Source organism: Pyxicephalus adspersus, chromosome 6 (genome assembly GCF_032062135.1).
Source record: "Pyxicephalus adspersus chromosome 6, UCB_Pads_2.0, whole genome shotgun sequence".
NCBI lineage: Eukaryota > Metazoa > Chordata > Amphibia > Anura > Pyxicephalidae > Pyxicephalus > Pyxicephalus adspersus.
Window position 1 is genome coordinate 38,327,462 of NC_092863.1, and position 27,350 is coordinate 38,354,811.

General features: G+C 37.4%; 1 protein-coding gene across 1 annotated transcript; it reads left to right on the forward strand.

Annotated features, from left to right (window-relative positions):
- Nucleotides 1–76: 76 nt before the first annotated feature.
- SLC8B1 (solute carrier family 8 member B1) lies at nt 77–26,555 on the forward strand. Its single transcript, XM_072415334.1, has 17 exons — nt 77–188; nt 1,578–1,640; nt 6,307–6,436; nt 9,282–9,434; nt 13,406–13,458; nt 14,334–14,391; nt 16,035–16,140; nt 16,228–16,395; nt 17,044–17,151; nt 18,118–18,174; nt 18,896–19,026; nt 19,112–19,253; nt 19,402–19,523; nt 22,249–22,402; nt 22,976–23,056; nt 24,448–24,512; nt 25,622–26,555. The coding sequence occupies exons 3-17, from the start codon at nt 6,308–6,310 to the stop codon at nt 25,817–25,819; spliced, it is 1,725 nt and encodes a 574-aa protein (XP_072271435.1). The 5' UTR covers nt 77–188; nt 1,578–1,640; nt 6,307; the 3' UTR covers nt 25,820–26,555.
- Nucleotides 26,556–27,350: the final 795 nt, after the last annotated feature.

The window sequence follows — 27,350 nt, forward strand, 5'->3', positions numbered from 1 at the left end:
ATTATGTCACTAAAACGTCCCCTTTTATTCTCAATATGCGGTCTCTTTAAAGCGTGACTCCGCCCATTCCTTTCTCAATCGTGCAGTGGGCGGGGGCTGTGGTGTGCCGAGTCAGCTGACCAGTGAAAGAGGTAAACACAGCTGGCTGCAGGTGGAGGTGATCGATAGACAGCCCGGTCGCATCACAGGTAACCTACAACATTCGCCTGACATACACCTATATAGCGAATGTTTACATCCTGGGGGTCATCAGCTGGGTGGGGTGCACATTTAAAAAATGTCATCACGTGTGGGGGCTAGAGCGAACCTGGGTCAGGAATACCCCCCCCCCCCAGCCATGGTGCCCGGTGTAAAGGGCATGGGGCTCTCATCACCATCTATGCTTGTTCTAGTAAAAAGTTCACAGAACTTGAAAACTTTATTTTGTAATGTATTAGACTCATTTATAAAGCTGGAATTCTGACATTCACTGCAAGTGAATCTTCCAGGTACATGTGTTTGAGTCAACACTGGTGAATGTCACATTCACTCCTTTAACAAAGAAACTAGCTTGTGTGTTATTTTCTGAGTCAGCAGCTCATGAATAACCTCAGATTTACCACTGCTGATAAAAGAAATCCATCAGTCTCATAATTCTGCATTATCAGCCCTGTCCCATGTAACAACACCCCACCCCCATTGTAGGGATGTGAGCATGGGGGAGGTGTTCTGTAATCCCAGCTGACTTCCTGTCCTTGGTGGACAATTCTGCTCCCCTGTTGGTTCAGTGGCTGGTATGTGAGGACCCCCAGTACATGGGCGCTCTATGTACAGTAGCAGAGAATACATTTATTACTATTATCCCTTTAAAGCTGAACACTAGGAAGATTTACAAGACAGTGCAAATCTTTATAAATACATCATTAAATTTGTACATTCAGACAGTAGAGGTATCTAAATTTGGCCTGGTGTCCACCCTGTAGAAAAGGCAAGTAGTGTGAGAGGAAGAGAAAGGGCCACTGGTGCTGACAAGGAGCATGCTAATAGGAGGAGAGAGCAGAGCAAAGGATAGATGAGAGTCCATAGTCATATCAATAACTGTCCCTTAGGGGAACCCAAAATCTAATGCTCTACCACCAGAACTCTGTTTAGACCAAGATAAAAACCTGGGACCCCAGTGCTTCAAACTGGGGTCTTTGCCTCACAATTTTCATTCATGGCTGTATAGCCTGGGCCCTTGTAAAAGGTAGTGGGGTACAAGAAACCACCCTTTGCCCAATCTTTTTTATTTATTTATTTCATTATTTGTTAGTCTTCAGTAGGATACATATAAGGAAGTTCACTTTTTAAAGCTTGCACAATCTTTTCTTTTTATTGGAAATGATTTGAAATGTATAGAACTGTGCAGCCACAAATCTCAAGTTGCCACAATAGAGAAGAGACCTTGGAAGAAATATAATATACACAATCTTGCGCAAACCTTGCTGAAAGCTGACAATATATAGGCTACTACTTTGTTATAAGACTTCCATGTTCATAAAACAACTGCACTTTGACAATACAAATCCTTTCTAACTTCCTGCTTCTATTCTCTGTAGGTTGCACTCTCCGTTGGTTAATTAGTTCTCGGTTTGTCAGACATTGCCAAGCATCTGTCAGTCGTGAGTATAATCACTGTTTATTGTAATTTTCATTATTCTTAACCAAGGCTAAATATTCAAGTTTAAGCTAGGAATTTAAAAAAATCATTTTTTTTCCTTCCTATTTTCTTTAAACTACAAATTTCCTCAACCTGTTTAATGAAGTTCAACAGAGGAAGATTTTTGTACTCCAAATTAGGAAAGCTGCCTAGGTGATAATAGGGACTGCTCCACAAAGAAAGTAGAGGAGTAAGGCTACGTACAGACGTCAGATGATTCTCATTCTATTATCGCCTCAGGGCTGATATCGGATGAGAATCTGGCATGTGTACAGCGCTAGTCCAACGCCGTTCATGGATCTGTCCTGGCTGATCCACAAACAAATACAAGTGAAGCAGAGGTGCCGCTCCGTCCTTCTCTTCCCTCTCCATAGAGCAGAATGGCGTTGTATGTATAGCACTCATTCAGTCTTTTGTCGCTGGAAAGGATCGTAAAAGAACCTTTCCAAAAACAATTATTGAACGTGTGTACATAGTCAACCAGGAACATGAAGTGTGTCATTTATAGCATTATCAAAAAATAAAAGCTTGAAGAAATAAAACTAATGCAGCCACCACATCTAAGGACTAGTAAACAGTAAATCGTTTTAAATTACAGGTGGTAAGTAAACCATCGGTGCATGTTTGGTGAATGTCACTTTCAGTCATTAATAAACAAAGTAACATAAATGACATGTACAAGAAAAGTCAGTCCTAGTTGTTGCCCATGACATAATATAATGTCATAAATAAAATAGTCATTTTGTAACTATATCAAAACCCTGTGGGAAGTTACAGTTTGAATGCAGATAATGTAAGATATTTATGTATCTTGCTAATGCTAATATGACAATATTATTTTGTTTAAATGATACAAACAAATATTTGTAGATCACAATAAAACTGATTTGCAGATAACAATATTATTCAAATCATTATGCTGTTTAGTTTCCTGTGGGACTAGGCACGTGGCAACTGATTACAATAAATACTTAGGGCTGTATTTAGAAAACAGGGAATTGTACTTTCCCTCGTGAGAATCTTCTAGGTCTATGTGTTTCAATGGCAGTAATTGATTCCCACAAGGGAACGTCAGTTTCCTTGTTTTATAAATAGAGCCTTTAGAGAAATACGCTGCGTTCATTACTCACCTTATGTAACAGACCTCTGTAGAGTCCAGTGAAGGTTCAGTATAAGACAAGTAAGATCACGCTTGAGTCGGCACTGCTCTCTCCTGCGTGCATACACCAAACTAGCTATGAATGGAATGTGTGTGGTGTATACTCTCTTGAGCACTCAATCTAGAGTGGATTTTACTTTTCAAACATCGTTATTTTTGCAAGTCCTTATGGGAACAGTACCCCTTTGTTAAGCGCTTTAAGACACTTAAAGCACAAAACATAATGAAGCATTGTATAGCTCAATTGTATGCCATACATTCAGCTTAACTTATATGAAAGAATAATGATTACTGCGCTTTACTTATCTTATTGCAACAGGTAGCCAGTTATGGTACATTCATGTATGTATAGCAGTCCTGCCAAGGGTTGTATATTTCTACTTATTATATATATGAACGTTCAACCAAACAAGGCAAATTCTCTAAACAATTATATTGATTAGTGTAAATTTTTAGTATTACCTGAAGTTCACAAATTCAGAAACCAATTGTGTAGCTGACCTTGGCTGTAGCCGTGTACTTATCCACAGAACTGTGAGGGTCAGACAATTGCTCTCCTCCTACTGCCTGAGACTACAAATCCCATCTGCTCCTAATGAGACCTGGCTTTCCCACAAGCTGAATTCAGAGATAAGAGCAAATGCAGTGTGTAAGCACATTTGGGCCCTAGAATGTTTGTTGGGTCTACTACTTTGCTTATATACAAAGTTTGTATTCACTTTTAGAATTTAAAACTTATGTTGTTTCATTATTGTTTTAGTTAAGCTACGTACACACGTCCAACGGTTCTCGCCCGATAATCATCTCAGGGCCGATATCGGGCGAGAATCTGGCGTGTGTACAGCACCAGTTGTCCATTGTCCGAACGACCGTCCTGGCGGATCAATGGACAATGGACGACTAACGACTCTAATGCAAGGGAAGGAAGAGAGCGCGCAGCAGGGTGGGGGGGGGGGCAACGAGTGAGCAGCACCCTGCTGCATTTTCTCCTCTATTCACTTGCATTTCTTTGTTGTTGTGGATCCACCAGGACAGATCCATGAACGACATCAGACGAGTGCTGTACACATGTCAGATTCTTGTCCGATACTAGCCCTGAGCCGATTATCATACGAGAATCATCTAACGTGTGTACGTAGCCTAAAAGGCATGGACACTAAATGATGGATGACTACCAACCCACCCAATAGCCTTTTGTACTTATAGTGACCACAGATTATCTGCTGTTGTAAACACATAAAGCCATATTGTTTTGATCCTACTGTAAACATAATAGTATATTAAACCTGATTAATTAAAGCTTTCCATGACTGGAGAAGATAAACCATCATTGGTGAACCTGGATGATCCAGCAAACCTGCAAACTTCTCTGATTATATGGCAAATGTTTTCATTGATAATCAGCCCAATGTCTCCATTTCCTTTAGACACGCTTTAGGATCAGTTTGATTAAAATCTGTTTGGGCTACCTGCATGATTTTGGACCTTGAAACAAAAGCAAAACACACAGGGATTCATCCATTAAAGTTCTGTGCAGATTGTGTCCTTGTTAACTGTGAACATGCCTTCCACATTATTGTATTCTGCTTGCTTTTGCAAGTTTATGGGTACAATCTCCCTTGTAGATATTTCTTTTATTTCTCACTTAACATGTATGTAATGGCTTATATTTTGGTCACAGATTGTGAATAATTTGCCTATTCTGTAATATATCTTGCACTTTGCATCTTCAATGACTTTCACTATCTCTCCGCTGCAGAGGTCTGGATGAAATCCCCTTAACCAATTGCATTTGTTTCACAGGCAGGCTTTTTTTTTCACCATGACTATTACAGTCAATATTATACCATTCATGGAACCATAGAAAATTTGGTATGAAATCAATGTAAGTGTAAAATCATGAAGAATCTGAAGACACTTAGAAGTCTTTGTGTATAGAGAAAATCCAACCACAAAGGTCTGTTTTGTACAAAAAAAAAAAGTGGCACATTTAGAGAAGATGCATGATAAAGTTTCAGGAAAAGTAAATTAACTAATATGTGGTTGAAGGTCCTGTATACGTTGGTGTTCTTTATAATATATTTCAGAAAGCTGCACATATCTTTGCTTCAGTAGAGTATTCATAGCCATTCAGGGGCAAGTTCAAGTTGCCTGGCACTTCAATCAGCAATACATTGTGAGTGGTGAACCTCTGTGATCTGCTGAGGACAGGTAGAGTAGTTTTATCTGCATTATCCTCAGATGGCATTGTTTTTAGTTCTGTAGATTACAGACTACTCCCCTACCTTGTGTTATGAAAAGGAGTAAATAGACATGTTTAATAGTCCTATCACAATTTCTAATTGTAAAGCTTTGAATCTGGCGTTCACTGAAACATTCCCTAATGAAGACTCTTCCAGGCCCATGTGTTTATTAGCAGTAATTGGTTAACCACCAGGGAATGTTTCAGTGAATGTCATAGTGACTGCTTTATAAATGGACCCCTGTCTGTGCTAGGGTAACAATACTGCTCCTCTGAAGACACAGTACAGCACTATATTGCAGGGATGCTGGGAAATGTAGTCTGGTATCTATTGTATTTAGTTGCTCACATCCGATTGACTCATCTACTAGCTGAATTCGGAGAGAATAGGAAATAGTTGTAATGCAGCATGCAAGCACATATTTTCTGTCTATACCTTCTGATTCTATACACTGTTTGCATTCACTTATCAACCTGATTGCTTTTGTTTTATGCTTTTAGTTGTCCATTTTCTAGTAACAGTTGAACCTTACAGCAATTCTATTTTATTGAACATTAATAAAAAAAACAATCCAGCAGTATGACAGTTTTGCTTGTGAAGAAATTTTTTTAGGTTTAGTATATATTATAGCTGTAATGAATGCCCAGACACTTAATTAGTCTTGTTTCTTCTTGAAATGAAAGAAAAACAACTTATTGCATTTTTGTACTGTGGTTATGTAGATACTTTGGCGTCTTGGTCAGCAAATTTATCTTGTTTTGCTGTGTCATTTTTTTTAACTGTTAATAGCCCGTTTTATTTTCCCAATGAGTAAATCATTTCTTACCATTTGGAATACTTACTCCTGTACAGAGCGATGTAACCACACATTTCCATCTGTTCAAGTCTAGCTTTTTACAGTTTTGAAAAAACAAACTTGTATAACAAGCCTAGGCAGTTAAACAGGAGTGGCTTGTATCTAAGCTAATCTAATGGTGTAAATAAATAAAAAAGAAAGAGTAAGCGAGAGAAATGAATAAGAACTTTTTGGTTATTTAGTAAGAGAGAATATGTGGGTGTGAGAGTGTGACTGAATTGTGTCTTTTCTAAATGCTACTTTACTTCCTCCTCTCCCTCACATGATCTTCAACTGGGAAGGAAATGTACACACAACAGCAGCGGCACATGTTAAGCGTATTTATAGCTTTTTCTTGGATGTACAATTAATCTGGTCTTCTCAAACACAGGATGCTCCTGGCCATTTCAGAATGGTTTGTGACTGCAGCATCTATAAGTCAAGAATCCACCAACCTCACACTGTTTTCTGGGCTTCCAGCTTCAGAGAAATATGGAAACCACACTACAGAAGAAGTTGATGTAAGTGCAGGCATTTATCTTTATTATTTCCAAATATGTTTATAGTCACAGTTTTGCTTATGGTTAATATGTCTTAGAGTGCATTTAGGATTTCCCCTGTATATACAAAGACCAGCTAAATCAATAAAATTATGGAATGACATTAATTTTCTCATTGTAATAGATAATGTCATGGGGTAAGATCTATTAGGCTGCGAGTGTCCGGTCACTCCATGCAGGGGATTGGTTGGAAGCATGAAAATGGGTAAACTTGTGGATTTAGGGGCCATACTGTGATGGCTGGATGAGTAAATCAGAGGATCTCTGAAATGATAGGTCTTTTTGAAATGTTTTCGGTATGCTGTGATTAGTACATACTATCACAAGTCCCAGAGAGGACAAAACCAATTAAAAGTCATGGGCAATCAGGGCTAATGTATGTTGGAGACTACCCCTTCTGATCTGATGCAACAAAAGAGCCACTGTAGCACAAATTGCATTGCACCTTGCTGCATATAGGGCCCATTGTGACCCCTGTTCACTAGTGAAAATGCATACAATGACATGCTGTTGTGTCACAAGTGGGTTCATCCTTTTAAATTTTGGCTGACCAGTGTGTGGTTAGATATACGTGGTGGTAAGATTTGTGAATATACTGTTTGTGTGTGTGTGTATATATATATATATATATATATATATATATACGGTATATATAAATGCACATGTTTGCTTTGCAAAAAGGGAAGGAATCAAAGCTCTAAAGGTGCACTGAATCCTCTAAATAATTGATAGGGCTTATAGGAGGCAGTGTAGTTAATGGCTGAGGGGTAAAGGGGCAGCTGATGGTCCAATATGATTGACTGCAGTTTTATAGGCAGATTTTATTTACAGATGTTGAAAACTGACCATTATATTGTGGCTACTGAAGTGTGTCAAGTTGAAGCTGATGAGCAACTAATTAGACATGGTCGCTCAGATCCAGGATTTTTATGCACTAAGAACAAAATCTGTATGAAGGGACATCTATACTGAAGAACTTGAATGCAATATTTTTTATTTTTTCAGTTTATAAGCCCTTATATAATTAAGAAGTTATATAATTATTACGATAAATTAGGAGAATCCTGATGAAAACTAGTGCACAGAATGTTACAGATTTATTTTTATGTGTTGAGTCTGATTATGATGTATCCATCCATTGTGTTTTACCATATTTTATTCAGTTCCCATTATGACATATTATTTATATTGTTCAGTATTACTACTGGTGAAGGGTAAGTTTACAACTGGCCACATGTATGTATACATTGCTTCTTTCAGTGTGTGTTCACTGATTGGATGAATAGGTTTAATAGCAGCGAGAGTGATTGTAAAAAGGGGAAGTCCTGCAGCGTACACAGGGAAATTGGTGATTTACACGTCATGGTTTTATGTGGTTTATAATGATCTTTTGATATAGCAGGTAGTAAACAATTAAAGTATGCATACACCACTGAGCAACAGATCCCCTTTCTCCAATCTGTATGCTTTTCAAGAACTCTTCCTTTAGGAAAAAGCCATTCACAGTTACTTCTCAGTTCAGGACATGTTTAATTTCCTTAACAATATAATGTAAGCATGGAAAACTTTTTTTATCCTGAATTACTAGGGCAGGGAGGAGCTGATGTGCTTTGGGAGCCCGCCAAATATGGGTGCTACCGTTGCTGAACTATTGTTTAAGGTGCAAACTTCTTCGCTGCAGAACTGCATATTAGGCCACTGAGCTGGAAGAAGCATTATGCATTTGCATGATCCATAAAAGTGATTCTCTAGGTATTAAAAAAGTAAAGGGATGACCGTACTAAACCATGCACCTTAAAAAACATGTCAGTGATTGGAATTCATGATTGTTATTCTGAAAAGTCTGAAGAAAAACTTAATAATGGAAAGGGAATGATGGGACATCTATCATGGATAATTTTACACTTAGGTCCAGTATACACAGGCATGTTTTCACTTCTGATCCAGTAAAACAATTGGAGAAATCAGGATTTTTGAGTTTTTGATTAGATGTGCATTAGATAAGCATGAAATCTGCATGAAGGATATCTATAGTGAAGAACTTAATTGTAACATGTTTTTTTTTTCAGCTTGGAAGCCCTTATATAAAATATATATAAAATGGAGATAAATTAGGGGAATCCTGATAAAAACTAGTGCACAGAATGTTACAGATTTTGATTAGATGTGCTGGTAAATAATGACTGTACACAAGCTCTGTATTGAGTATGAAATTTGTATGTGCAATGTAACGCTACAGAAAGCTGTCAGGCACTGTAGACATTGTACAAGTAATAGTCAGAGAGTGCAGACATGCTATAGTTGTTGGAGACTTGGGAAAGGTTTCAGGGAACACACATAGATTGTTACATGAGACTACTGTTAACCCCCCTCCCCACTTAGAAAAGACCTGAGCTACCTTTGATATTTCTCACAACAAAATCCTTAAAAAAGATCACAGGAAGAAAGCAAAAAGCAAAAATCAAGCTAGCAACACAGAAACTCAAGTATATTTTTCTTTCACTGAAAAGTTTTTACTTTTGCATGAAGTTGTATACTTGGGTTACAACCTTACTGGGACAAGATCTGGCATTAAAAATAAAACTAGTACTTATCATTCCTGATCTTTGTTTTGAAGGGTGAACCTGTTTTGTCAGATTGGGTAGTTTTTTCTACGTTATTCATGCATATCCACAAACTAGCACAATTCAAGCTCCGTCACATTCCTGGCCGATTTGGGAGTTGTGAATGTAATCTATTGTTTTTACATTATTTACTTTGGATTTATTTGATGTATCTGAAATTTTTTGGTGTTTATCTCATGCAGTGTCAAGAGGTGGGTAAACTAAATGTCTCACTTCGATGTGAGTTCATCAGAAGAACACCAGATTGCAATGAAAGTGATGGATACTTTAGTTATTTGGAAGGGGCATTCTGCAGCTTTCCTCCACCATTCTTTCCACTGGCTATCTTCTTGTATGTAAGTATACATTTACATTATCCTAAAATTGTTTTCTCTGAGGGTGCTTGTGTAAAACTTCGGGTAGGATCTATATTGCCAGGTCAAATTCGTAGAAAGGTCATGTGAAGCAGAAGAGGAAAAACAGGATAAGCCCTTTTCTTTTTAACATACTAGTTAGAAAATAAGTCTTCATATGATTATCAAACACCATGTATATTATTGTGTGTATACAAGGTGCAGTAATCCATAACTACAGATTTACTTCAGTTTACTGTAATCATAGGGAATAATAGAAGAAATGTGGATATCATTTGATAACCTAGTTTGCATGCACATATTTATTGTGCTTTACTCTGCCTTGTGAAAGGAAAACTAAGATAAATAATTTGGAAAAAAATGGAGATTTCAACTGCTCTGATTTGCTTTAATTATAACCAGTGATTTGGGGCAATTGAGGACGGAACCTGGTGTTAACCACGCTGGTTTTGCTTTGAATAACTGCTCATTTAAACGTGGCCTTAAATATTTTTTTATTTCTGTGCCTCTCGTTGTTCTTGTGTATAAAGTACCATTGTATATAAAATAACTGTGCATGCCGCTGGCTTTGGCAGTGTAAATACAGTGGATATATTGATGCAGTATGTCTGTAAGAATCCTTTGTTTCTGTAGAGTATGAAGAAGCTGAGCTGGCTGTATTTTCACCTTTTGCTCATATGGTATATTCACATGACAATATCTTCTAGATATTCTGCTAATACAGACAACTGCGGTATTCTGATTCTAGTTCTGTTTGGCTGACTGTGTTTTATTGATAGTTTAGCCTTAGTTGGGCAATAACACATATAAAGAGCTTGTTAACAAAAACAAAAAGTTGTCTGAAGTAATTCTAGGAAAAGCTGACAAGTAAAATACTTTCTGTCTAAAGAGAATTTATTTCAAGCCTAATGCAGCTTGTGGCTTCTCAGTTTTATTTATTTCCCTATATCCAGGTTGTTTGCTGGTTTATATTCTGTTATAAATACTATTTCTCAGGTTTATTGCTCTATCTATGGTTGACTCCCTATAAATATGTACTTATTTCTGACAGTATAGGATTATTTGGCAGAACTTCTTGCAACAGCAATTTCAGGTTTAGTGAAAAACCTGAGAAAGTTTCTTAAAATCCTTGCGATGTAAGGTCACCCACTAGGGATAGTTTTTAACAAAAGTGGAGTTACACTTGTACTTACTCTAAATTTCCCTATACACTGTAAGCTGTTCACAGTGTGCAATTAAAAGCTGTAGCAAGTCAAAATAGGCTTTTTAAATTTCCCGAATCATCATCATCATCCTCATTATTTCGTCTTTTCTTCCCAGCCTTACTGTCACTGGTCTGTCCCGGTTATTCATTTTTGGATCCTTTCGTTTTGGATTCTTTCAATTGTGCATCCAAAACATCACATGTAGTTGGAAAGAAGTTAAAAGGAAAGCCCTCCAAAAAGCATGGCTATCCTTACACAGTGGCATTTGTTTGCAAGGCAGCATGGGCCAACATAGGGTACTGAAATAACCAAATTGTGGGGATGTATAGCTAGGGACCATCGTTTTTTTTTTCTCCTGTTCTCCTTTTTCTCCCACTTTAACCCTGCATGTACATCTTTAAATATTAATTGTTAGGATACAGTTTTCTTTCTTTTTATCCTGAAATATCTTGATTTAGTATCACCTGCAATATAAAAATGACTATCCTAGAACATACCTGTGAGTACAAAGGTGATTGTTGGAGGGAAATTTGTCCTTATATTGAGCAGTGATCATCCAATCAAGGTGCAAAAGATAAGTCCTGGTGTTTTCTGAGGTTGATAGAGCAGTGGCGGATTGATGTGTTATGCTTGCTTAGTTTTGGCAGCAGTAAGGGACCCCCAATTATGTTTTTTTATTGCCATTAATTGCTAATCTAGGGGAGCCCTATTCTTACTGGCCAAAAATGTAAGCATTCTCTTCTCCCTCTGACCATCAGTCTAAGGACTTCTTACCCCTATTTAGCATCAGTCTAAGGGAACCCTTTTTATCTGTTTCCCAGTGGGAAGGAGGCCCTGCAATTTTCCTGTGTGTTTCCTGTCTGACCTATAATATTCTTGGCAGAAATGATAAAATTACATTTCTTGTATAGAGCAGAAGGTATTGAAAAGTATGCTTTCTTAGGCTGTCAGATATGCTAAGAGAACCACGTTTTGTATTATTTAATAATCATATCTAAAATGTGCTAAAGAAGCAATCCACTACAGATACATTTCAGGTCTTAGGGAGCCCCAACTAAAAATGTTTTATTGCAAGGATTCCTCTTTCTCCAGTAAAAAAAAATGAAGATGAATATTACAGAGTGTTAAACCACCTGACAGTTTTGTATAACTTTTGGTGGTAATAAAAGATTAAAAAATATGATTGGGATTAAAGACAATTTCCTATACTGTATATCATGGGTACTATTGTAGAGAGTTCTGTTTTACATCCCTGTCTGTACACCTTCTATGGACATTATAAAGGGATTCTTACTTCCGCCAGTTATTTCTTTTCCTCTAATTTCTGAGGAAGGATCCCTGGACATCCTATTATGAACACAATGTGAAAATACAATTGCCATAAGTGCAAAACAAAAGTGTAGGAAGCAAACTTCTTTAATTAAGTAGCTTTATTACTTGTAGCTCAAAGCCATCCAACAATAGTAGATGCTTAATAGCAGCGAGAGTGATTGTAAAAAGGGGAAGTCCTGCAGCATACACAGGGAAATTGGTGATTTACACGTCATGGTTTTTATGTGGTTTATAATGATCTTTTGAATTTAAACAATATACTTTAGGCACTTACTGAAGAATTTGTATTTCTGGTCCCCCAGAAATACATCTCACTTCTGGCACACCACACATGACTTTTCTCGGCCACACTCAGCATAGCATGTGCAGCGCTTCTGCTTTTTTTTTCCCACTCTGTGTTGCTGTGTGGGGGATTAGAGAGGCCAATGTAAGGATCAACTATGGTATGAAGACAAATTCAGGTTTTTGTTAACCCAGGTAGTTGAAATTAATCTTCACTTATTGAAAACATTAAGTGATTTTTAAATATAAAACTTGCTTTAACTGGCACTTAATATATAGACCTGGAGTTGACTTTTGTGGACGCATAGTCATCAGTTAAAAAGGAAGTTGCAACAAGTTGCATTTGAGTCACAATATATCCAAATATGCCCCACTGCACAAATAGACAAAGCTAATGTCACAGCTCCTTATTGGCCAGGCCTATTCCTGCGTATGGGTGTTATTATCCAGGCACAGAAAGAGCAGCTAAATGTACATTCTTCATAAGATTGTGAATAGGCAAGTAAATTTCACTATACACTACAAAGCTCTCACAGTGGGCCTGATTTATTAAAGTTTTCCAAGGCTGGAGAGGATACACTTTTCATCAGTTAAGCAGGGTGATCCAGCAACCCTGGAATGGATTTCTTCAAAGTCGTTTGCTGGCAAATGTTTTGAATCCTGGACCAGGTCCATTTCAGGTTTGCTGGATATCCCAGCTTCACTGATAAAAATGTATTCTCTCCTTTAATAGCTTTAATAAATCAGGCCCAGTGTGATTTAGACGCTACAATATGTCAGACATGGTCTGCCTCATTCCCTGGATAGAGGGCGCTCTGCATCTTCTAACCTTTTCTCTCTAGCCTTACCCACCTTGGTCCCTTTCTTAATAAGTGAGGCTTAGCATCAGCCTCAACGATGGCCAGGTGATGGGAAAGGATTAATATTATACTTTTTTTTTTTTTTTTTTAAGTGTGGAACTTTAAGAAATCAATCACAAAATATGTGTAGAAATTTCACATGTTGTCTTGTTTTTGAAGGTAAGGCTTACTTTGTATTTGCATTGGTACGACTGTATGCTTTTAAGCTAAATATATTCTGACAAAACCCTACAGTTAACAAATTTATCTTGCAACTTTTTTGTTTCCTGTTTAGGCCCTGTGGCTTCTTTACCTTTTTATCATCCTTGCGGTAACTGCAGAGAAGTTGTAAGTATTTCATTAGGCTTTTCATACAACAAAGAACCTGTTTGGTTGAAGAATATTTACTATTTAATAGGTCCTAAAACATAATTGAAGTTACTAGAAACTAGTCCACCAGTAGTGTATGTAGACATAAAACTAATCATTGATTACTGTACAACCTCTTTTACAATTCAGAATAAATACCTGATGGTCCTGCCAGTTATCACTTTGCTTACAACAGAAGAAACTTTACAATGGCATTATAAGTATGCCTGGGACTAACAGGATGCTATATATATTGCACTATTGGGAAATTCAAAGTTTAAGTTAACACCACACTTATCAGATGACCTTTGCTGTGACATTGTGGTTTCTTGTGTATTTACAAATGTGTGAAACTACTTTTCAATTTAGTTCAAGCAGATTAGTAAATTTTTGCAGGCTAGCTTGACAGTGATCTGAGAACTCCTTTTGTACGGGATGCCATACTGATGTATAGCATCCTTGTAATTGCACTTTCAGCTTGTGACAACACAGGACAAATCTTCACCTCCAACAGCTTTGCAGAGCTTAAATGACAGTGGCTTATGGTCGTAATCACAACACTAATAGCAACTGTACAGTGTTGGAAAAAGCAGCAGAGCGAACTGTTTATGAGTAGGGATGTTAAGGCACTGATCATCACCATTTCCCCCTGCTCCACCCTTCTAAAGAGAGAGTTTAGGAAGAAAAAGGTAGTCACGTGACCACTCAATAGCTATTCCCCTATTATAACACTGAAGGGCGTAAAAGATCATTTTTGGATGGGATCACTGTCAGTGTTTTTAATGGATTGTTTTGCATTCAATGTGTATCATTCAACGTTCATTATTCATTTACATTTTCTTTTGCTTTTATAGCTTTTGTCCAAATTTGTCTGCAATTTCAAGAACACTCAGGCTTTCCCATAATGTGGCAGTATCCTTTTTCATAAACTTAATTTAGGTTTCAGCATTTGAACACGGTAAATGAGTCTTCTTGATGTAGTCACAATGATAACCAGATATTACTAATGATTCTGTTAGACATATAATGGCTTTCCAATCTGTGATCGTCTATGGCAGGGTTCCCCAAAATGTTGATCGCGATCTACAGGTCAATCGCAACTGCAACGTGAGTCGATCACGGAGCCCTGCCTTACCCCTCCCTGCTGTTTACCAGCAGCCCTGCTGTACGTCTATAGGGATGCTGGGGATATATTTTGTCAGACAACACCAGGAACTTTGCGTCCAAGGCTCGTGTAACAGTGGGGAGCAGGGAGGGAGGCAGAGAGGGCGGGAGGGCAGTCTGAGGTGAGCAGTGTTGGGCGGCCAAGTCAGTTCAGGCTCGGGGTCAGGGTTCAATTACTGAGATACCTTTTGTACACATTAGCAGTTCTTTTTCTTGTGCAGCACGTCATTCTCCTATGACAGGTGAACTGTAGCTTTCCTGTCACTATATCTTGTAGTGCAAGGTCTGTGAAATGTTCTGCCATTCAATGTCTCATTAGCTTCAGTCACTTCTGTGTCATACTCTGTATATATATAAATAAATATATGTTTAGCATTTTTATTGTTGGTAGATCATTTTTGACTTAGTCATATTAAAAGTAGCTTGCAAGCCAAAAAAGTGTGGGTACCCCTGGTCTATGGGGTAGTCTCTGACACTGCCTAACAGTACATGGTAAGAAGAAAGTAATTGGACAGATTAGAAGACCTTGTCTGTTTCCCTTGATACTAGGCAGTGCTGTGATCTTCTGTGTGCTCCATGATCAACCTTTTTACTCTATGATGTCTATTTAAGAGATGGCAGATCTTGTTTCCATGTCAACAAAATATATAAGTATTATTTGTGGGTTTAGACACCTATTTGAGATGCATGTTGGTTGTTTGAATTAGGCAAAGAGCAGCAGGAAAGGAATGACTGTGGATTATAGACAGTGGAGCGAGCTGGTATATTATGTCTATGCACGGGCAGCACTTTGGCTCAGGGGTTAGCACTCCGGCCTTTGCAGCGCTAGGTCCCAGGTTTGAATTTCAGCCAGGACACTATCTGCATGGAGTTTCAGGTTCTCCCTGTGTTTGTGTGGGTTTCCTCCAGGTACTCCGGTTTCCTCCCACATTACCAAAACATGCAGTTAGGTTAATTGGCTTCTCCCCGAAAAATTGACCTTAGATTGTATTAATGACACATGACTATGGTAGGGACATTAGATTGTGAACTCCTTTGAGGGTCAGCTAGTGACATGACTATGGACGTTGTACAGCTCTGTGTAAAAAGATGGCGCTATATAAATACTGTGTAATAATTATAATATGCACTAGAACAATAATTTTGTGTTTTAAGTTCTGGTTAGTGTGGAGCTTCATCTATTATATACACACTTTGAACTCCCGTGCACTCCCCTTTATGCAGTTTAAGCAATGGGAACACTATTAATAATGTGCTATAATTATATGAGGAACAGTTGTCTTCATCAGTTGGCAACATGAAACTTTGGCTCAGGAAATTTCTATAAATAAACTATTTATATAACATATTTGTAGAAATAAAGCAAATTTCCTTGACCTTTCTACTTCCATGGTGTTACTTTTCTGGCCTTTGGGAATGGGGCCCCTGATGTGTTCAGTGCTGTGGCTGCCTTCTCAGACTCCAGGACGGCTGGATTGGCTATCGGGGCTCTCTTTGGTATGTGTGAAAACAATAAATACTGAGAATGTGTACAATTACCTTCCATAAAAGACAGGTGTATGACCCACATGTCATGTTTCCCAGGTGCTGGTGTCTTTGTCACCACAGTCGTAGCTGGAGGCATCACATTAGTAAAGCCATTTACTGCTGCTTCTCGTCCCTTCCTGAGAGACATTTCATTCTACATTGCTGCCATCTTCCTCACATTTTATGTGCTATATCAGGGTTATGTGACCTTACCAGTTATCCTGGGTATGTATCTTTGTCTCGGTGCCCTATTTGTTATATTTAAATTTCCGTTTCAATGTCACTTTTTACAAATGTATTTAAAACCAACATTACAAGCATTATATATGAACAAATATAGTAATTCTAGTGGAAATGATCATTCTATTTTACAACTTTTAATGGCTTTAATTCTAACTGTTTACTTTTATGGGGTTTGCAATGATAGGTAAACATTTCCCAGTTATATCTCAACCTTTTGTATAGAAACGCAAAGGGGATGATTTACTAAAATAATAAATGGCTGTTCACATAGCAAATATAAATATCCCCTTTGTAAGGTATATTTAACTTCGCTTATTAAATGGGATAAAGCTCTGCTGGCTTCAACCAACCCATTTTTTTTTTATTTTCTTGCACATTATTGGGCATTCTTGCAAAGTAAACTATCACTGCATTCACAAAGTTAAGTGGTTTAAACCTTGCAGAGTGGCAATTTACCTTGGTAAGTGAAAAAACAAATTCATTTATTGATCCGCCCCAAAGTCCCTGCGTTTTGCTTTTTGCACTTACTCAGTTTCTATTTATCCCTGGAAAAAATAGCTGTATTACTTTTATGTGGTTTTACCTAAATACTTTCTTTTTTTTTTCTTTTTTTTTTTTCTTTTTACACAGTGTACCTACTGATGTATGTAGCTTATGTGCTTGTGGTGGTTCTCTCCACCTGGGTCTATCAGAGGATGCGCCATCGGCTTTTGGTTGCCCCTAACTTAAGCGAGCCAGGTAACATATTTGTAATTTTGTTGCTTCCATTTTACTTTTACCTTATCAAGTGCATCCAAACTTGGGATCTGATTGGTTGCTGGGAACCTAACTTTTATGCTGGCATAAGTGGTTACAGACTCCTGATGGAGTCTCTAATTCCACAGCCATTACAAATGTTGATTTTACATTTCATAATGCCAACAATAACACAGAGCCTAGCGGTGAAGGACTTGCTTTATTGCTCCATGTGAGCTGCAGGAAAACTGCGCCTTTGTTGCCTTTACATTGTATAGTGGGACAAAATAAAAAAAATATACAGTACATTTGTGCAATGCATGCACATTTCCACATTTTTTCTCTCTTTATAGAAAATGCCTGTTGACACTACCAGCATACCACTAAGCTCATGATTTTGGTGCACGCTATCATTCTTGTACTAAAATTCCTAGAGATGATGTCGGTTTTGTTCAGTTCACTTCTGAAGGGCTACATAGTGCTTCCCTCTTTTGTACAAGCATATAAAGAAGGGGTGTTCTGGTGACAACACTACTTGGCAAATGCATTGCCATTTCGGACAGAAAGTCAGGTGCCCTGTGTATTGCATATGTTTTAATGTATTGTGGCCATACTTACACTTGAAGAGACTAATCGGATTGGTGATTTAGCCCTTTGGTATATTTCAAATGATTCATGGGAGCAACAGATTGTCAGTAAAGTTTAGGAAATGGAGAAAAGGAGGTAAAAGCAACATTTGTTTCCAGATTAAACCATTTGGTGTCTCCTAAAATCTATTTAATCTACTTTTACTTTAATGAGTTCATGCAAACACTGTTTTACTCTTTATCCCCGTAAACATAGTAACAAAAATAAAGCTCCAAGTTCAGTTATGAGTAATGCCACACAGTAGTTTCACTGTACATTGATCCTTTGAAATTAGGATTTTCTTTTTTGTTTTCATGTCTTGTATTTCCTTTCTATATTCAGATCTACTAAGGGACACGGATGAACCTAGAGAACCCACACCCCATGGCTCGGAGTATGGTATGATCATTGTTTTGTTTCTGTTATTCCGCCAGAGGGATTGTCATTTCAGTTTTTGCACCCACGTTAAAAATTTTAGTTGTGCTCTGGAAAAGGGAAAACCCCAGTTTGTGGAACACTGCACAACTACCCCACACCCCCATTCCCAAAAACTTGTTTCAGTATGTGCTTTAGGCCTTATTTTTATCCTGAGTGAATGTTTTAAATTAGCTGAAATCTTCAGTAAAAAGCACTGTTCTGATCAAGCAAGGCCCATCATTCCCAGCAGGTTTTAAGAGTGCCCACTCCATCTTGTCTCTCGCCTATTCTTATTGCCTACCGAGATAGTCCATCTTAGTTACTGGCCAAGAATGATGGGAGCAGACATTCTAAAGAGCTACTAGAAAGTATACTTGTATTCATAACTGGCCCCACGTAGCTCCGATTGTGTGGCCATCCCTTCACAACAGCATTATGTACATTGCAGGACCATGGGTGAAAACTGGTCCTGTATTGTATGTAATGACGTCAAGGCTTACCCACATTCCAGTGCTGAAGCAAAGAAGAATTCCAGCTCCTTGGGGGTGAAGGAATAGCGTAACTAAATGAGCAAACTAACTCAAACTAAATGAGCAATGACCCAAAATACAATATTTTTTTCACATAATTATTTTGTGTAGTTGTATTTATGAAGCAATGACACTGTCATTTAAAAGGAATTTAAATATTTTTTTTTTAACAGGAGATGAGTATCAGCCATTATTACCAGTGCAATATGGGACCTGGCAGATTTTTGTTGAATCTTTAAATCCAGTGGATGCAAGGAAGTGGAGACGGAAACCTTGGCACTGGAAAATTCTAAAAGTTGCAAAGGTAAAAAATATAGAGGGTTAAGAGACTGGGAAATCCAGCTTACTTATGAATAACTTATAACTTTTTTGTTTGTCGTCTCTTCCAGTTCCCGATTGAGGTGGTTCTACGTTTAACCGTCCCTGTGACAGACCCTGATAAAGAAGATAATAACTGGCAGAGGCCTCTGAACTGCATTCATTTAATCAGTAGCCCACTTCTTTGTGTTTTCTGTCTAAATTCTGGAACCTGTGAGTACCAGCAAAAATACATCATGATAGACAACCATCATGTCATCTCTTATACTGCTTTTTGTAACAATTCCATGTATTCGTACTAGTTATATAAAAGTGTTTCCTGTGTGTTGAAAGAAAAGTTTTGCTTTTTGTTCACCCTTAGATGGACTGTACCTTATTCAGGGCACGCTTCCAATCTGGGCTCTTCTGCTGATCATTGGAACTCCGCTGGCAGTCATAGTTTTCTTCACTACAAATAATGGTCAGCCACCCAAGTACCACTTTGTAAGTATCTAATTAAAAGCTGTTTTTGTTAACCATACTCAAAGTATGCTGATAAGGAGGAGGGGAGGACAAAGGGAGGGGAAGGGGAAGGAATAGGAGGCTTTTGAAGTGGCACTAAAAAGAATAGTTTTGTAAAAATGCAAACTTTATTATAGTATTCTAAAATCAACTATTGCAAACATTAAAAAGTTCAGTTCTGACTGAGCATATATGCATATACAGATACACCTTAAAAGCAGATGGTTCAAATAACAGTTGTCTGTTACAGTGCAAAGTCTCCTGGCCCAAGGCGTTTCGCCCTTATGGGCTTCCTCAGGGGATGCGGAGTAAAGCTATAGACCACTGTTAAAAAGTATATACAAAAAATACATGTAAACAAATCAGTTAAGCAAAAAACAAAACTAAACGCAGAAAGCAGCGAATATGTAATACTATATCATTCATAGGTGAATAAAGTAAGATTTTTTATCAAAGATTTAATAGTAATACCTGAATATACTTAACATGCACCAGAAAGAAAATGGTTTCCGAATCAAATAATAATTAATTTTTGTGTATTTAGTACCATAAGCTTGCACCTACATTGTGCTTTACAACTCTGCAACTAATATATAGTGCATACATGGAGTTTTCAGTAACATGAACCTTCTTAAAACCAGAAAATAATTGTTGAGTTTGGAATAGCACCCTACATGGGGAAAAGGGGGTTATAGTTTTACAAACTAATGTACAGTGAGTGAATGTTCATTGATGTCTGAATGAAAAAAACTCACATCCACAAATTTTACTCTCTTTTGAAGTCTACCAGCAAAAACAAGAGTATCCCCAAAATGACACCAGCAAAGGTTTTTTATAAAAGATTATTTGAAATTGATGCTGATAATAAGCCTGGGAGTTTAATCATTAGCGATATGATATTTAACAATAATTAATAATATGGCACTCGCTTCTTTCGAAGGATATCCTATAAAGAACAAAAGAAATGTTCATGGCTATATACATTCATAATACAACTAGTTTGGAACTCCATAGGGAGATAGGTTTTCCTAAAGAGAGACTTAAAATACATTTCTATTGATTAGGGTCTCCCAAACAAGGAGGTCAATGTCTCCAAACGTTAAGTGTTCTGAGTTTCATTTAGGAATGGTTATGAAAGTTTAACCCAAGAATAGGAGTTGAGTTTTAGCTTATAGTAACCCAATTGTTTAGAAAAGATTCTAAATCAGAATCAAAAGAAAAAGTATCTGTACCCAGTTTGTTTGAAAAAGACTCCTGCCATTTAAGTTTCAAAAACTAAAGAATTGCAAAGTAGATTAGTTGGTACTTACTTTTGGAGATTGTAGAGGGGAGCCAGCAGCAAAGCAAATCCGAAAAAACGGAAATGCTGTGTCCAAGCTTTCCCTCTTATCCATGCTCCATGCTCAGCTGTGTAAAGTTCACTCAGATTGCTGTCAGCCCGCACTAGAGGAAGTTGAAAACATCCCACAAGATTAGCAAGTGATTGGGCAAAGACCTGACAAAGGAGATAGATGATAGCAGCTTCCACCCTTATCTCTCAGTTATCTAGTCCCATCACTGTGTGCTGTAATTAAGTGTGGCAAATGGGGGGGGGGAGGAAGGGAGTAAGCATCACCAGCAGTTACCACTTATTCTTCCCCAATAAATGTATTTCAATTACTATGCCTAAAGCATGTAATAATATAAAACTAATAAAAGAATCTCTCTTTTCAAAATACAGTTGTAAATATTTTTTTAGGATAACTAAGTGTAGTTGTTCTATAAATTTTAGATTCATAGTGTGAATTATGTGGTTTGATTAATAGGAAAAACATTTTGTTGTATGTTAGAGGAAATAATGGATGTAGTCCTCATGTAACTCACCCGATAACTGGGGGGAAAAAAAGGGGGTTTCTCCCCCATATTTGGGTCCTGGACATAGGTGAAATGAAACCTCTATATCCAAATGGGGGAGGTTGTGCAGTCAATGCGGGCGATGTCGGCAAGACTACATTCCGGTAAAGTGACTGTAAAGTGAAAGCCACCCGTCCCCTGTAGGTACATGAGGGGGTCATAAAGTTTGTCCAAAGTTTCACTTCCCGAAAACATTGTAAGTATCTACAGGTGGAACCCATGTTCTCTTACATAGTAAATTAGACAATTATGATTGTAATTATCATTGCAATATTACAATAGTACAAGAAATTTGCCCAATAAAAAGTGCTCACTGAAACAATGTATAAGGATAGGAGCAAAGTCCTACAAATCCCACAAATACAGTGAGAATGTACCCCTTCCTCCTCTATTTCTGCATACAATTAGGTCCGTAAATATTTGGAAGAGCTGGCAAGAGCATTAGAAAGGAGGAAACCCAGCATCTGGTGATGTCTATGAGTTCAAGACTACAGGCTGTCATTGCCAGCAAAGGATTTTCAACTAAGTATTAGAAATGAACATTTTATTTTCAGCTTATTCATTTGTCCAATTACTTTTGAGCCCCCAGTTTTAATTCCTCACATTTTTATGCACTTTTTGTTCAACCCACTGAATTAAAGCTGAATGTCTGCAGTTCAACTGCATCTGAGTTGATTCGTTTAAAATTAATTGTGGGAATGTACAGAAGCAAAATTAGAAAAAAGTTGTCTCTGTCCAAATATTTATGGACCTAACTGTATACTCATTGTATGTATTATGCTTTGCTTATTGTCTTCTCTTGCTGTCTTTTTAGCTTTTCTCATTCTTGGGATTTATTGCCAGTGCTCTCTGGATCAGTGCTGCTGCAACTGAAGTTGTTAACCTCCTACGTACTTTTGGAGTTGTCTTCCGGCTGAGTAACACAGTGCTGGGGCTAACCTTGCTGGCTTGGGGAAACAGTATTGGGGGTGAGTAAGCAACATAAATCTTCTGCATATCTCCACAGTGCAGATTTTTGGGAGGACGGGCCTAATAGATGATTTTGTTTCTTTGGGTAGACACAATAATCACACTGCATTCCATACAAATACAGATTACCTACAAAAAAACACAGGTTTCAGATGTCTAATAAAATTAGATTTTCACACCATTCTTCTCTTCATACTGGTAAACAAAAAGTAGGAATGAAATCTCAAATTAAATTGCAATTTTTGCCTTGTATCCCTGATAGTTACATGTTGCCCCTTTGCTGGCAGTTCAGTAATACTTGTGGCATGTACGTACACAGTAGAGAACGCAACTACTACATAAATGTTGTTTTTTTAGCAACATTTTATCTGTCTGAATCTCATTCTACTAAACAGCAGGTTGTGGATCCCACAAGAGAGTTCTCAGACTGGGGTTAACTAGTCAAAAGCAGATGGGAGGATAATGTCATAGAAAATCATTGTTTAAGCTACCTATTTGTGGGACCATACAAGAGTATGTTGTTGTCTTGCCTGCTTTCTACTGTATTTATAATATCTGTTTTGCCCTTGCAGATTTTGTATCTGACCTCACACTGGCTCGTCAAGGTTATCCCCGGATGGCATTCTCTGCCTGTTTTGGAGGAATCATATTCAGTATCCTTCCATTACTTTTTTAAAGAATGCAATAGCAATGTATAGTGACTTTTTTATAGTGGTACTATGGTAAGGAAAAAAATGTATGATGATTTCTTCTTTTAAATTGATATGTATGAAATACTACATATAAATGATCAGCTTTATCCTATCTGGAAAGCAGGTGAAGATTTAGTGTCTATTATCCTGGTAATGCAAAAGTAAACCATTCCTATTTGATCTAAGCTGTTTTCTTAGCCAAAGCATTTATTAGCCTTGTAAATGGTTAGATAGGGTTTTGTGAAAATGTGATCACTCAACACTATGGATCAGACAAGTGTCCTGCCCTAACAAACAGTTACCAGAATCTGGGTGCAGGACGTGGTATATCAGTAATACATCCTGCTCAGGGGTCTTTATCAGAACCTAGAAATTCCCCATGGAATCCACCAAGTCTGGTATTGCCTTTCGTTTTGGCTTTTGTGTAATCAGGACAGATGCTTACATGTCCCCAACTTTCCAGCACATGAGATTTCTTTGCCTGCACTTTAGTCTCTCTTCTGCATCTTTGAGTGTTTTATCTAAGAAATGGTTACAGTACTAGCCCTCTTGTGGCATTTACATTGTGGAATGTTTAGAATACGTGTCATGTCTGTTTAGGACAACATGGCTTGAACAAATATTACTGCAGTGAATCATAAACCTTCTGAAATCAGCACAGGTACATGGTTCATTATTTGAAGTATCTGGATCTAGACATGGACATGGCTTATGCCAGAGTGTTTCTTAAACTCTCTGGAATACCCTTTCCTGTTATCACCATAATGAATATGCTTCCTGTGTTGCCCAACCTCTCTGTTGGTCTTGAATGGAAAACACTATTTTGTGGACAGAAGTAAAGAAAAAAAGTAATTTTGTCCCCCAACCCCCTTCCCCTCTTAAACACCTTTTCAGGACTTCATTAGGCATGTGGGTCCCGCTGTGTCACTGTGTTTATGATCATTCTGTCTGCTTTGCTACAAAACTGAGGCATGCTGGTAGTTAGTAGAGGCTAGTGATGGCAGATTTCACTTTTTTTTACTGACTGGGTTCTTATTACTGCTCTCTGCAGCATAGTTTTATTGCATATGCCCAATTTTCCATGCTTTAACAATTTCTAAAAGAGTCATGCTAGATTTTTAATTCCAAAACTTTTACTGTTAAAACAGCAGTATGTTAAACAGTGGATTCAGACAATAATTACTCTTAATGTAAGAGAGATTTCAAGTTATTATTATGATCTACATTCCACCATTATTTAACATGGTGTATGTTAACACTTGTGCAAACACAGTGGTATACCTGATCAATAGTTTCAGAGGGCTGGTAATTTTCATTTACAGTCATTTTTGTCATCCTTAACTAGAATACAGATGTGTTAATTGGAGTTGGTCTAGGCTGTCTACTGCAGATGGGCCCGTCAAAGACTGTGTTACAGGTGAGTTGTGTTTCTGATATTTGTTTTTTTTTATTATTATTGTTGTTTTTTGTTTGTGTATACAAAACACAATAGGAGAACACTATTATGTGTATATTTACCATAACTACTTCTGTTCATACAATCATAATTTTCCCTTTAGTTTAACCAAACTATTTTACCTTAATGTTTTAAGAAAAGTCCACATTAAAAGTTCTGCTAAAGTCCTGTTGTGTACCCAGGGCAGGAAGCGAGGAGAACCCTCACTAAAAGGACATTAAAAGTAAAAAATAATGACAGTGGTTCTGTCTGTAACTTTTTAATTATTTTAGCCCCTGATACACTTAGAGGCATTTATAACATATTAAAGGGAATATATAGACCCTGATTTATTAAAGCTCCTCAAGGCTGGAGATGATACACTTTCATCAGTCAAACTGGGTGATCCAGCAAACCTGGAATGGATTTCCTAGAAGTCATTGGCTATTTGTTAGCAAATGTTTTCAATTCCGAACCAAATCCATTCCAGGTTTGATGTATCACCCATCTTCACTAATGAAAGTGTATCCTCCCAGGCTTGAAGAGCTATTATAAATCAGGGCCATAGTCTCTGTCTCTGTCTCTCTCTCTCTCTCTCTGTCAGCTCAAATTTGGACCGCCAAGAGGTACCCTATTGGATTTTAAATGGCAAACTGCATTAGAACACATATGCAGTTTTATATAATCTTTTAAATTGCCCCATAAACTATACAGACTATGGGCAGTTTATATGGAGCCAATGAGTGTCCCTATTTGTCTATTTGATTGGTTTATTGAGCCAGAAATTGCTACAAGATATAAAAGATACAAGTTATTAAACACACCACTTTTTTGGATGGTAATATCATGTTAGTTGTTTTACACCATAGGAAAGGGCAGACAATACGGTCAGTTAAATGAAAATTTGAGGTGCTTCTTATAGCTTTAGGAGTTTTGCATGTATTTTCAAACCAATTAGTAGACATGTCAGCAGAAAGGTTGCTTAATTAGTAACAGCTCAGATTCATAGATAAATTGCTATATAGATATATATAGGTTGTAAAGCAAAATTTAAAGCATAAATTGTAATCTTTGTCCCATTTGTTTTTCAGCTTGATGCACAAGGTCTTTTGGTATGGGTTTTGGCAGGAGGTCTTGGAATAAGCCTGGTTTTTTCACTAATTTTCGTACCTCTGCAGTGTTTCCACCTTCGTCGTGGCTATGGAATTGCCCTACTTGTCCTCTATGTTCTCTTTTTACTTGTAGCATTATTAACTGAATTTGGAATAATCAAACTGGAAACCTCCTGATGCTAAAAGAGAAAAAATGGTCAGAAAACATTATTTTGTGTGAAGGTTAGGACCATGCTTCCACATTTTTCCTCAACCCTAATGGCTGCATAACTATCTCAGGTTTTTTAAACTGTATTTTATTTTTTTAAGTACAGAATGAAAAATTGTTTTACAATATGTTCTTTATTTAAAAGTAAAAATAGGGTGTGTTTTTTATTAAAGTGGAATGTCCAAAAATTTGAAAGGTCAACTTTACTGAATGCCCCTAGTGTAAAATTGCCTGCAATGGAAACTTAAAGCTAAAGTGTTTAGCCCATCACACCACTCCACTGCCTTCTTGATAGCTGGGGAGTTTAAATTCCTGCTTTCAATCCCATTACAGGGGCATATTCTCTCAGGATTTTCAGTGCCCAGTTTTCTCAGAAGGCATCAGTGGGGCCCGGTGACATCATCTGTGACTCCTTTATTTTGACATCGCTTTTGTGGTATTTTTGACTTTGGGTGGTCAGTGCTTTCAGTAGAGTGGAACTTCCATTTTTATTTTGAAAAGGTTCACATAAAGTATTAAAAAAAAAAGAAAAAAAAAGCTGTTGAATGATTGTATAACTTTGGCTGTGTTTTGGTTTCCCCTAAATTACCAGAACCTCTAATGAACTTGTGAACTACCAATGAAATCATGTGAAAGATGTGTTATATACAAATAAGGTTTATTTTATAGAGTTCTTTTTAAATAAAGCTGTTACTTAAACTGGAAGTTTCTTGTCTGAATTTATTATAGGAAATCTGTTTAAACTGTCCAAAAACTAAAATTTGATCCCTTGGTCTAAAAGTGTTTTGTTATATTTGTTCATACCTATGGAGGTTGTTTTACCTCTCTTTTTGAAGTTAAAAGGAATGCTGAGTAGAGGCTGTCATGCTTATTTGAGCACAGGAGGAAATCGAGAACAGAAAGACATCCTAGAGTCCAACATCTGATAATTAAAGTAAAGAGGAGTGCCCAAAAAACACTGGAAAAAGGCTTTAGTTGAATGACCATTTGTTGCACAGAAACAAGATTTAATGTAGGAAGTAAACTGGAATAATGCACATGATAATACCGCAGGATGTCACTGTTGGAAATGCTAAAATCAAAAAGAGCAAATCAATGCTGTCCACCGTAGGACAGATATTCTTCAAAGATCACCACTCAAATGTGTTTGCATCAGCTAATCGATTTCATACCCCAGAAAACTGATACATGATCTTGAGGAAAGCCTTCAGATATACAAATATTCCCTGATCCAATTATAAACAGCCAGAGTGGATGAATGTTCTTTAATATTTATAGGTACAGTAGCTAACCAATCCTTGAAGTATATATACAGTCCTGTGGGGGGCACCTGATTGGACATCTACTACAAGAGTTTGGAAGGCGCTCCATGGATAAAAGCCAAATGTTTGAATTAAAGTCTAAAGAGAATGTAATGTGTGGCCAAATTCATGAGGGAGGGGGCATTATGTACATACTCCAATACCTACTTTTACATGAGTAAAAAAAGCTTGGCTATAA

Coding starts and splice junctions, on each gene's coding strand:
- SLC8B1 (XM_072415334.1), top strand. CDS start 6,308: ATGCTCCTGGCCATTTCAGAATGGTTTGTGACTGCAGCATCTATAAGT. Junction 6,437..9,281: donor ACACTACAGAAGAAGTTGAT/GTAAGTGCAGGC, acceptor TATCTCATGCAG/TGTCAAGAGGTGGGTAAACT. Junction 19,524..22,248: donor AGCCACCCAAGTACCACTTT/GTAAGTATCTAA, acceptor CTGTCTTTTTAG/CTTTTCTCATTCTTGGGATT.